Source organism: Cyprinodon variegatus, unplaced genomic scaffold, assembly GCF_000732505.1.
Source record: "Cyprinodon variegatus isolate N-32 unplaced genomic scaffold, C_variegatus-1.0 Scaffold277, whole genome shotgun sequence".
NCBI classification, from domain to species: Eukaryota; Metazoa; Chordata; class Actinopteri; order Cyprinodontiformes; family Cyprinodontidae; genus Cyprinodon; species Cyprinodon variegatus.
The window spans coordinates 509,535-521,898 of NW_015150730.1; the positions used below are offsets into that span (position 1 = coordinate 509,535).

General features: G+C 37.2%; 1 protein-coding gene across 6 annotated transcripts in view; it reads left to right on the forward strand.

The window, feature by feature from the left end:
* LOC107090026 (adhesion G protein-coupled receptor L2-like) overlaps nucleotides 1–12,364 on the forward strand; it is a 133,870-nt gene that overhangs the window by 116,949 nt on the left and 4,557 nt on the right. For 4 of the 6 annotated variants that reach the window (XM_015383159.1, XM_015383161.1, XM_015383160.1 and 1 more), the window contains 3 exons: nucleotides 251–379; nucleotides 4,452–4,548; nucleotides 6,574–6,699. In XM_015383159.1, coding sequence (XP_015238645.1) covers nucleotides 251–379; nucleotides 4,452–4,548; nucleotides 6,574–6,699 — 352 coding nt within the window. Of the gene's footprint in view, nucleotides 1–250; nucleotides 380–4,451; nucleotides 4,549–6,573; nucleotides 6,700–11,680; nucleotides 11,720–12,364 lie in introns of all 6 variants that reach the window. The other 2 variants (XM_015383164.1, XM_015383162.1) reach the window with 2 other exon arrangements.

A 12,364-nucleotide genomic window follows, 5' to 3' on the forward strand; every position in this document is an offset into this window, starting at 1 on the left:
ATCCCCTCCAAAGATGCGTGTATGTTTCTTACTCACCTAGCAAAACAAATATTTGAAAATAGCTCTAATTGTGCATCATGGTACAGTTTTCCTCTCCTGTCACTTTTAGCAGGTTTGGCATTTAAACTGCTGTGGGTTGGCTGCCAGTAGATAAAGATTTGGGATTTGCAGCTCTCCCTGAGGAGAAAGGGATGTGTCAAGCTATGTGTCCGTGTGTTCAGTTTGTCCTAATCTTTTTGCTGCTCTGCAGGTCCGGAAGGAGTACAGCAAATGTTTCCATCAGTCCCAGTGTTGTGGCGCTCTGCCTTCTGAGAGTTCCCACAGCTCAGCCAAGGCAGCCACATCTCGATCCACGGCCCGCTACTCTTCTGCTACACAGGTACAGCAGCGGGAAGAGTTTAAGCTTTGGAAGGCTGTCTGTGAAGATTTTTAGCTGTAAAAGTCTTTGTTTTTTTCTTAATGAATTTCTTTGAAGAGTAATATTTCTTCACTTCCAACTGAAAGTTTGAAACCTAGCAATGCGTAGATACCGGTATTGGAATTGGGCATGATACCAGTGTACCGTACTCTACTTTTTTATTTTTTATTATGGAAAGTATGGAAACATTAACATTTACCTTAGATTCAGTTTTCAAAGACTGTTTTCTTGGTGAAAAAAAGTCCACTTTACAGCATCTCAACATTACTGGATCCTAAGTAAAGAAAACTTTATTATAACTAAGCATTTAGTACTCTGATTACTACGTACTCAGTATCCCCAGGTACTGAAATATAAGTAGATGTACTCATACCAGTTATCCATGCTTCCCTAACTAAAGCAATAGTTGGCAGTCGAGGTTAAACCAGATGTTTTTTCCTCACTGACTTATCTTTTCCTATTTATGTCAAGTTATGATAATCCAGATTTGTTTTTTCTAAATGGCAGAACATTAAGCCATTTCTTAAATTCAGAAATTTGCATACATTTCCATAATGTTTAGTAGAATTCAATTTTAAACTTTATGACTAGTAAACATTTTGCTTATCCTTCCACATCAGCTTTCCCTATTTGTGTGTTTGGGTTTTTCTTTTGGTGTAACTGCATTAGGTTTTAAGGCCTCTTTCCTCACATCTTTCCTGCTTTCAGCCCAAGTTCAGGGTTTTGTGGTGAATTCTCAAGAACACTGGCTGGGTCCGAATGTCTGCCCCAACCACTATATAGGGCACTATAGTGGTTACAATTTTTAAGATGAGTGTCCAAACGTCTAGTGGATGAAAAAGTAATGGACTCGAAATTTCCCATGATGCACCTTGAAAAGTAGTGATCATCCATGGTCCCGAGACAAACAGATATATCTCGGAATGCTTTGAGAGGAGCTCTCCTTGCATGTCATGTGACCAACAGGGAGCAAAAAGTAGTGATCATCTGTCTGAACAGTAACTTAACTGAGTTCACTATAAAGTCCACCATATAGTCCCTGCTCTGTGTAGTGATTTAGGGGTTTTAGGGGGTCGTTTAGACTCTGACTTTGTTGTAGTCACTTTATTACTAATTTGAAGATTTGCTGAGGGTCATTGTCAAATTGCAAGAGCTGTTGACCAGAGATGCTGCTCTAAATTATAATTGGTCCTCATGATGCCATCTCCTCTGTGAAATGAGCCAGTCCTTCCTGTAGGACAGAACCCCCACACAGCAATATGGTGCCTAATTATGCTGCATGATGGTAGGAAGCCCTGAAATGAGTGATAATGTTGATATATGCCCTGATAACATAAAGGCTCGACTAAATGACCAAATTCTTATCACGGCATTTGAAATGTATTTCTGCTTTTGGTTTGTTGCAAACATAATTATCATGTAGCCAATCAATGACACCCCCACCTTATCACCTCCAAATCGTCTAAAAGATTTTCTGCTTTGACTTTCATGCTTTTAATCATTTAGATTGATGGCATAAATGTTTGGTATTTAAATAATAAGGTTCATATTAGTGATATATTTTTTGTAACCCATGCAGTTCTTTGCAAGATTTATATTTCTGTATCTAGTCACATAACTATAGTAATACATTTGCAATATGCTGTGTGGCCCTTTTACTCCCATAATTTACAGTTGGTAGGATATTTTTTAGCTTTCCAAGTTTCCCTGTTTTTCATCCAAATGTACCAAAGGTCATTATGGGCAAATATTCAATTTTAACTTTTGACAGAAAACACAAAATGCCTTAAAGATGAAGCTCTTTTTTGCCATAAGTGCATTTGTAAACTGTAATCTAGCTTTTTATGTTGCTTTTGGAGTAATGGCCTTTATGCTCACTGGATGGGTTTTTAGTCTGTCAGTAAAGGATTAATAATGTCTCTTTTACCAACTTCAGCTAGAATCTTTTCAAGTTATTTTGCTTTTGAGCTTTGGATGATAAAGACTACATCTGGGACAGAGAACCCATCTCTTCCTTTTACGGTTTGATGGCTGGACATTTCCATGCCATTCATACATTCATTCATTATCTGACGGCCACTGGTATTAAACTAACTAAACTTGTGGAGGTCCAAAATGTTCTTTTTGAAATGTTGCTGATTTATTTACATAGTGGGGAGTGTTGGCCTAGTGGTTAGAGCAGTGTTCTTGTGCTCTGAGAAGGTTGCAAGTACCCAGTGCCCTGACATAATCATCTGTTTTTCCTTTAGTGTTAATCTTTGTGAAAGTAAATTAACGGATTTAAACAAAGTCATAAAATATTTAGGATTTCTTTTTTTGTTTTATATTTGGGAAACATAAAAAATTCTGGTAACTTTTACTGATTTTAAACAATAGAAAACAAAGCTGACATGTCTTTTACAACACTGAAAGGGAATATCTTGTTTCTCTATCATTTTTTTTATTCCTTAAGCATATGTATAAAATACAAGAATTGTGTAAAAGAAAGAAGTGCTGTAATTTTTATTATTATCATTAGGGACACTTGCATTATTTAGGTCTTAACGTATATTTCTATAACTTAAAAGAAAAAAAATGCTTATTTTGGGACAGTGATGTCTTTTAAAGTCCCAACGAGGTGAGACATTTTTACAAACTGAGTTTGACAGAAGGAAATGCCTCTCAGCGAGATAATGAGTGAAAGATTTACACTCTTTCACAAGCAGTCGCAACCTTCCGTCAGCATGGTTGTCAAAACAATGATGCGAGTGGATATATCAGTAAACAAATTATACTCACAACTTATGTGATGTAGTAAAGACATGTCAGGTATTAGATTTCATCCCACAAGGCAGATAAAACAAGCAATACGTATAAGTCAAGTTGTATAGATAAGCAGAGACATTTGTCAGTTTGATTGTTGTTTTTTTGGGGACTTAACTGCAAAGACAGCGTGAAGCTCAGCTTTCATCCATGCTATTATTACTTATTGAGAATATATAATCTCCTGTTTAATTGTTGGTACAGAGATTTTATTAATTTGCTCTTGTGTCTTCTAATCCAATTCTATATTGAATTTAGCAAATGTTATTATTTTATCTGAAAGACACCATGCATTCTAAGAAGGATTCCCAGAGTTTTTTGAGGGGGAGAAGAAACAGGCCCACAGCATAACAGTATCCCCACCATCTTTTTGCAGTTGGCATGATGATCTTTTCTAAGAACTCACCAACTTACCAAAGCACACAAGTTTTAGATTTAGTGTGAATAGATTTTAGCAACTGCCAGTCTACATGCTCATGCATGTTCTGCTGAAACAATACATTAACCTATTGGTTCACCACCCAACTCCAGCCTTGTTTGTCCCAGTTACAGCCGTTAGAAATTACTGCTTTAACTTTACCTATGAGTATTGCGGTTGTGTAAATACTTCCTTTGCTAACTTTTTTCAGCACACAGATTTAAATCACACACATTTAAATGTCTTGTTTGCCACTTTAAAGATGCACTTAAAGACATAAGCCTATTTGCCATGTTTATACATTACCAATACCCACACAGATAAGTTTTCAAATTTATCATTGTTTCTTTGTAATTATTGTTTTGTTTTTTATGGGGATGAGCTCTTTCCTGGAAAGTATCAGCTCTGGACATAAAACATTTGCACCTCTTGGGAGAGAACTGCTGGTCACCCCACTTACGATATTTGCTCTAAAGACTTTGTTAGTCTCTCTTAAGGAGCACCGCTGAGAATTTTGTGGCTGCTTCAGTTATTGCTGCTGAGAGTGAAATAGAGCCGCCAGCTCAGAGTCAAATTACAAACCGTAAGATTTTCAGCGGCTCCAATTTTAGGAAGCAGTCCAATCAATAGCATGTTGTAGAGCTTTGTGATACACAAACATGTCATCAGCCAGTATGTCAATTAGATCCTGATTTATAGGGAGTATGGTCTGAATCACCAAACTACGCAACCACTCAGGCCTGGGGACCAGAAGTCTTCAAACATAACAGCACCATGTTGAGTACTAATCAGCGGCTGCTTTTTTCTCAACAGAGCCGCATCAGGCGGATGTGGAACGACACTGTGAGAAAGCAGTCGGAGTCCTCCTTCATCTCAGGCGACATAAACAGCACCTCGACGCTCAACCAGGGTAAGCAACTGCTGCCTCCGTCATCACCAGACGAGACATGAGCTCTGTTCTCTTTGTGATGAAGCTCTGAATTAACAGTAAACACTTCAATGAATGCAGCCGGCGTCGCTCCATGCTGACTGAGGGGAGAGGGAGATAAGCCCTGATTTCATGCTGCTTTTCTCCAAACGAACAATCAGATGCATTTAATGCTCCGAGCTTTGCAGCAATTTCTCACATGATATTTGCAGTGCCTTACAGAAGTCTTTACGTCCCTAGAACCTTTTCACGTTTGTCACATTAGAATGAGCAGGGTGTGTACATTAATGTGATTATATGGGATAGACCGAGACAAATGGTGCATAATTGCTAAATGGAACGAATAATGATATATGGATAGAAAAAAAGTTTCATTAAAAAAACTATGACATGTGTGGCATGCATTTGCATACTTACTCTTACTCTTTTATTCATATTTTGTTTCTTCTGTAAAATTAATTTGTAAATCATCTGTCTGTGTGCAGCTTAATCACAATGCAAGCTAAGCTGTTCTAGACTTACTTACTTATATATATAGCTTTATAAGAGAACTACAGTGAACCAAAAGGCATAGAAAAGCCCAAGCAACACATTAGACAAGTCAGGGATTAAAATGCTGAGAATTTTAATGATAATAAAAAAAAAAACAAATATGAAACTCTGAATATTGCAATCTATAATCCAAAAATGGTACAAATTTGTCAAAAGAATGTTAGAAGGGATTTAATCTGAGAAGCAACCAAGATACTCCAGAGGTTCAGGGATCTACTCCTCATGTGTACACATTTGTAAACAAGATCGCTTTTATTTTTTACACCAGAAAAGACACGAAAGATATTTCTGCAACATAAAGGGCATAACCCTTTGTTGAGATCTTTTCGGATGTGTCCAAAATTTAACTTAACCAGGTTAAAGGCAAAACTCTGTGAGGCAGAAAACTATCGCTGCTCATCAGCCTTAGCAGACCACCTTAAGTATAAAACACTAGCGTCATTATTATGTAGTTAGACAGTGATGAGGTAGTGAATTGCAGATGTAGGGATGATGGATATTTATGGTCTCAACATTCAAAACTAAACAGTACACATCCCAAAAGGCTTGACTCAGGGAGCCAAACTCAGATGCATGCCACACTTTTCAGATTTATTTCTTTCCACTTTACAATATTGCTCTCAATTTGGTATTTCCCAAAGAATTCCAATAAAACTCCTTGAACTTGCGGTTGTAATCAGATAAAACATAGAAAAAAACTAGTTGAAATTTTTGCAAAGCACCGTAGGAAGTTTGGATATATTGGAAAAAGGGACTAAAGAAGCCGTCTTCCCAGAGCTGGTTTTAAGGTAGAATAAGAACAGGGAGCAGCAAAGTCAGGTAGAGGTCAGGGGAGGTTTTGGGAATTATCCCAACATCATGGAGCCCAGGGTCTGTGTGCTGCCAGTACAGATTTGGCTTTAGTTCAGCACTTAAAAAAAAAAAAAAGGACTCCCTGCCAATGCAGAGTTTCTCAGCGATCCATCCAAATAACTTTGGATGTGTTCTAACATTCTCAAGAGCTTATACAAGCACATGATGGTTGATGAGGATGCTATGTTATTTGTGGCAGGCCGCACAGATATGTTTCGTCTGCTGTCTCGACTGGATGAGTTTGTTTGGATGAATCTGTCTCACATAAACATTGCTGCTGATTGTGTTGCCAGGCTTTGGTCAACACTTGTCACTATAATGTTGTTTGTCAGTTACATCGGCGGGCTGTTTGAGTAATGGCACGCTTTGACCAGTGTTTCTGCGGCTGCTTTGTCCACATTTAGAGGGCGGACGGAGCAGGGGTCGTAAATCTTTTGCAGCACGAGGTTCTGGACAGTCATTATCAACGTTTGTTTATGTGGAAAGCTACCCGATGCATTGCTGCTGAAACCACAGAACATGCAACCTTGAGGTCACTTCCTCAACCATTTTTACCCACCTAATTTTCTCCCCTTTTTCTGTCTCTTCTTCCTGTTATTGCAGGGATGACTGGCAACTACCTCCTAACTAACCCCCTCCTTCGAACCCACGACACTAACCCCTATAACAACCTCCTGGCTGAAACGGTGGTGTGCAACACCCCCTCTCCACCGGCCTTTCACTCCCCAGGTGCACATCCACCACCCCTGCCACCTACCTTTTCTCCTTTATATTTGTTTTGTTTTTGTCTTCCACAGATTTTTTGGTTATTTTTAAAAGCACAGTTGCAGCATTTTGAGAAGTGATTCTTTTTGGAAAAGGAGACAGATTGCAACCACCTTCATGTCTAGTTTTTTTTTTTAATCTTTTGCCAGTGCTTTATTTTTTTTAAGCATGAAGGATAAAAACCTGGCGCTGGTTTCAAAGTACACTTACCAGCACTTCCGAGACACAATAATTAACATGTTTTATCCTATTTGTGTAAAAACAACAGGTTGTTAGGTTTTAACAGCGAGTTGGAACATCAGGCAAAGCCCCTCAATAACGAAATCCGCCTATCAGGACCTTAAAAGGGTACTAATTAACACTTTATATCTCATTTGTTTAAGCCATTGGAAAATAACAATTTGCCATTTTGGGGTGGGTTATCTGCCAGTCTTGGAGCAGAGCTGTTCCCAGGCAACCAGCAGAGAGAGAAAGAGAAAGAAGGAAAGTTATCAGCCTTTGCCAAGAAATATTCTAGCGTGAAGTTGTCCCTTTTTTTATATATACATAGCACACACTTGCGCAATTAATAAATGATCTTGATATCAAGTGTTAATTAGGGAGCTCGAAAGGTGGCTGCAGCTGTGTTGTGATGCCTGGTTTAGCAGCCCTTATTCTTTATGCTATTTCAGTCAAAGGCGCTCATGGCTGCAGCTTCATGTTCTACATGCGATTCTTGGGAATGATGCCTCATCTGTCTCCCTGCCAGAAGGCAAATCCATCTCAAAATGTCAAACTGCTCCATAAAGAACGTTAGATTTTTCTGGGGTTTTTATGTGAAATCTCTGGGGACTGGGACTATGACGTGGCATAATTGTAAAAAATGTTCAGACTAATTGCATAGAATTTCCTCTTTGTTCATCATGACACATCCGAGTGTTTTAGCTCATCTAGTTTTTCCTTTTTTTAAATGTCATTCGTTATCATTTTTTCAACTTCAAAGATTTTTTTCTACTCCTGTCCTCTAAAAAGTAGCTGGAAGTCCATATTAGGCCAGAATATCTATTTACTCTCAAGAAATATGTAAGAGTTGTAGACAGTCAGGAAAATGGTTAAATTAGGAGAGTTTTGCTCGTTAACTAATCAGTTTCTATCCATCATTAGGGAGTTTGTTTGCTCCTTCATACATCCATCTATTCATCCATTCATTCGTCCATTATCTATTCACCCATTCTCCTTATATAGACCACTGAATAGGAATATCAACTGTAAAGTCACTGTAAACATACATGTTTTCACTTGCAAATCAATCCAAAGGAACGGACTGCTCTGAAAAAGTAATTCTCGTATAGAGAAGTATAGAGATTTAAAGTATAGAGTCATGGGTATGCTCATGGAGCAATTACATACTGAAATCTCTACATTTACTAAAGATAAGCCTGATTTGGAACAGTGCTGTTTATTTTGACCTAGTTCCTCTCTTGCAGAGTGAAAGAAGCCCAATCAAAGGAGAAAAAACAGAAGCTCATGACGCAATGCGGGCAGAGTTACAGGCCTCTGTTATTTCACAGGCACTTGATGATAAAAGGGAATACACAAGGCGGCAGAATGGCAAAAGTGTGTATGGAGCGGCTGTGCCGATTAACCTGCTTCAGTCTCTGTTGCTTTGTGCTGTGAGCTGGCTTGTAGCACAATGCAAGCACTTCAGGCTCAGAACTAATGAAGATGGGCTTGGGCCAAACAACAGCTCAACTACTGAAAAACAGAGGCATTTTTTATTTAGCTTTTACTTAGAAAGGTTCCCTTAAGTCAAGCAGTTCAGGTGTGCAACATAGCTGTTGTTTACTTGCCCCAAAATGTTTACCTGCCTAATCAGTGTAGAATAATTGCATTTTAACACCAGTGCACAAGAGACGGATAAAAAGAGGGAATATTTAATTAGCAGGTAATTCTCAATGTGAGCATAATTTCTTGCTTTATACACTTTTAGCTCTCCTCCTGAGGCTAACGGCTCTTGTTCGTTGTGTTCAAACACAGGCACCTCAAAAAAAAAAAAAATAGTTCACATTCTTATAAACAAGGAAAAAAAATCTAGCATTGAACATATGGAAAATAACTTTAAGGGAGCTGCAGCAGCGTGACATACAAATGTCAAAACCTGGTGTGAAGATCATCAGCCAAAAATAAAATACGCGTAGAGAGAAACTTTCAAGCTCAACACTGGCATATGCTAAGTTGCCTGCTAAAGTCATTATATTTATGCCTCTGGAAAGGGATGATCCTGTCCTCCATTATAAGTGTATTAATACAGAGTAATATTCTGCAGATGTGTGTGTGATGCAGTAAAAACTGGAAAGAATGAATATCTGAATGAATCTCTGCTGGAATGTTTCCCAGTGTGCAGCTGTCGCCATGTCCAGTTAAATTTTGTTGACATCAAACCCTCCTCTGTCTACTGTAAAAGAAAAATGCTGATTTTGAAGCTAATCCTATCCAGACACACTTTTTTATAATTCTTCTACCAGGACCATGACTTCAAAAATGATTTTTTTGGGGGGGGGATTTTTTCTTCATTCTTGAAAATTTTTGTTTGTTTTTAACCCTTCAGTTCTTTTATCTTTTTTAATGTGCTTCTTTTAAACTTGGAACTTACAGATTGTTCTTTTGTTTGCCAGAAACAATGAAAATTTGCCCCCACAAAGCTAGAAATTAAATCATCAAATGAACAAGTTGAACTCATTTATTTTCCATACATTCATGTAACTATTATGAATGAGCTACTTTGGATAAGAAAAAGAAAAATGGCATTTAATATTAGCCAAGCAACAAACTTTTGCATGTAGGAAGCCTTGACCAGGTACAGTCGTTAGTGGCCCCTTTCCTCATTTATAGAGCGACCCCTTCTAATACTGCCCTGGGCCACTGCCTGTGCTGTGCATTTTAAAAACTGCAGCTGACACCCAGCTGATCTTGAAAGGGCTTTCTGTAAACTGCTCATGGCTAAACTGTGGAATGTCAGATAAATAGTAGGCTACAAACAATTTGCAGCTGCAACTTCAACCCACAACCTCAAATTAGAGTAGTTTAACCTGTAAGCGATGGGTATAATTTGAGATCCAGAATGAGCCCCTATTAATGTTAATAAGAGCTGGTTCAATCCCCTTGCTCTATGCTCTCTCTGTTTTTTTTTTTTTTATTCTTTCTTTAAAAGGTTTTGCAATATTTTTCTAACCCATTTTCAGGTATTTTCATCCATTTTCTGATGTGAAACCCAGCTCTAACACTTCCTTGTTTTGTTTACCTACTCTGGACACAGCAATCATATGAAATCCTGCTAAAACCAAACTATGCCCTTTCATCTCAATCCTTGAGGTCTTACATGACATTAAAACCATAAGCTCACTGCAAAGAAAAAAAACTCTTAAAGTAAGTGTGTTTTCCCTTAATCTAAGCAGGTAAATAAGATGATCAACTGATGGAATTAGTATTTTAGTATACCGGTAGTATTAGTAAAAGATAATTAAATACTAAGCACTTGAAATAAAACAATGCAGTTTTTTTTTTCTTATTTTAAATGTAAATTATGCTATTCCATGAAGTGTCTCACTTATTTGCTCAGTACTGTACAAGAAAAAAATGCACTCTTTTAAGATTCTTAGATTTCATGTTTTTTGCGGTGCTTTGCAAAACCAGAGTACTTTGTTGGATTTTTTTTTTTGTTATCTATGTAAAAAGGAACAAACTGGGTTTCATTTATAAAGCTTTTTACATAGCATGTTTTTATTTTATTTCATGCAGGCTCCATTGGTGGTTTACATACAATTAAATATTAATTTTGGGCTCTTGATAATTCAAATTTTTTTCATGGGTTGAATGTTTGTACAATAAATTATTTTAAGTTTTGAACACATTATTTGTGGGGGGGTTTTCCAAAACGCTATAGCATGAAAATAAAACACAGACTTAAATTCTTTTTATTCATGAATCAGTATCAAAATTATTTTAAATCTTTACTTTTGTATTCTTCAGCAGCAATTTGATTGGATATTCAACTGCTCTTTAAAAAAAAAAAAAACAGTAAAAGAAGTTAAAAGAATATTTGTATTTATTTATTACTTATTTGTATGTGTGTGTTGGGGCAGCTTTTAAAATTTTGATAGTGCTAACATTTTCAGAAGTAATAGTAATCAAAATGTTAAGAATCCCAGTTGTTTTTTTTAACATTTTGTGGTCCTCAAACATACATCAGAAGGAGTTTTGAAATAAATAAAGCTGTCCATACTCACCCCAGCTGAAAATGTATAGGCTTATGTGGCTCAGTGCTAGGGAACTAAACAATTTAAATTGATTCTACCAACACTGCATTAACAGTAGTCGGATATCTAGTCAGAATTATGCCAGAAGCTAGCTCATGGGTACAAAGAGTGTGCGGTTTATCTGAAGCTCCCCAAGATATCAATGGGAGAGCGAGTCAGTATTTGAACCTGCATATATAATCATGACCCTGTGTAAATCCCATATAGTCAATAATAAATAAATAAAAATTGTACCCAATTAAAACACACACACACAAAAGGTGTTTAAATTGCATCATTGAAATCCATAGAGTAGAAAGGCTTTGCCTGTGAAATGTGTATGTAAAGTTCTGATGGTGACTGTATACTGTATGCTTGCTGCTTAATCCTTTCACATGCAGCTTCCTGGATTCAGTTGTTTTTAGCAATTTGCTGTCAATTTGGTAAAAAAAAAAAAAAAAAAAAAAACACCAGTATAAAACATGTCTTTCCCTTTATATTACGTATAATATGAGGAAAACAATTATTTCTGGTTATTTAAAAGGCCACACCTGAATCCAGGCTGAATGTTAAAAGCTTCCACTTTTGCCTTATTTTACCAATTTTGTTATTTCTGCTGCAATTGAAAAAGCATTTGTTTTCCTTTTTTTTCCTTTTTTTTGGCAAATCAGCTGTTCTAAGGCCAGATAGCCTGAGCAGACACACTTGATGTGAGTGGTGGCAAAGTGAGTCATTGCACGGTGCCTGTGTTTCATGGTGTGTGGGGGCCTGCTGTTCCACTCATGGGGCCCCCGGTGTGAAGAGGTGGCCGGCCATCTGTGTTTGACATTACACTTTAGTCTTGCCTTCTTTTTACCAGATGAAATGTTATATTCATTGTGGATGACACAATAATTTATCATCCCTTTGTTTTCATCTACTTGGGTTGTGTACATCACCTATCTGCATTTTTGTTAGTGTGTTGTTACCTGGTCACAAGCTACTCTCAATGTTTGCTGTTGTTTATATTTCTATATTTTAAGTTGTCTTTGGTCTCATTGTTTCATTATTGTTCAGGATAATTTCTTACATTGGCCCAGAGAGTGTCTGTGATAATGAGGACTGGCAGGGCATGTTGCTGCGCTTACATGAAATTGAAATCAAACTCCAGACCAAAAAGTGAAAGTTCACTGTGTCCTGAGCAGTATAAACTGAAGTGCCTTGCAAAAGTATTAACACCTCTTGAGTATTTTTTTTTTTTTAGTTCAGCTGAAATTTCAATGAGTTTGGTGGGATTTTATGTGCTTGACCAATATAAAATAGCCTGTAACTTTGAAATTAACAAGCATTAAACATTATGCATTCTTATTTTTCTC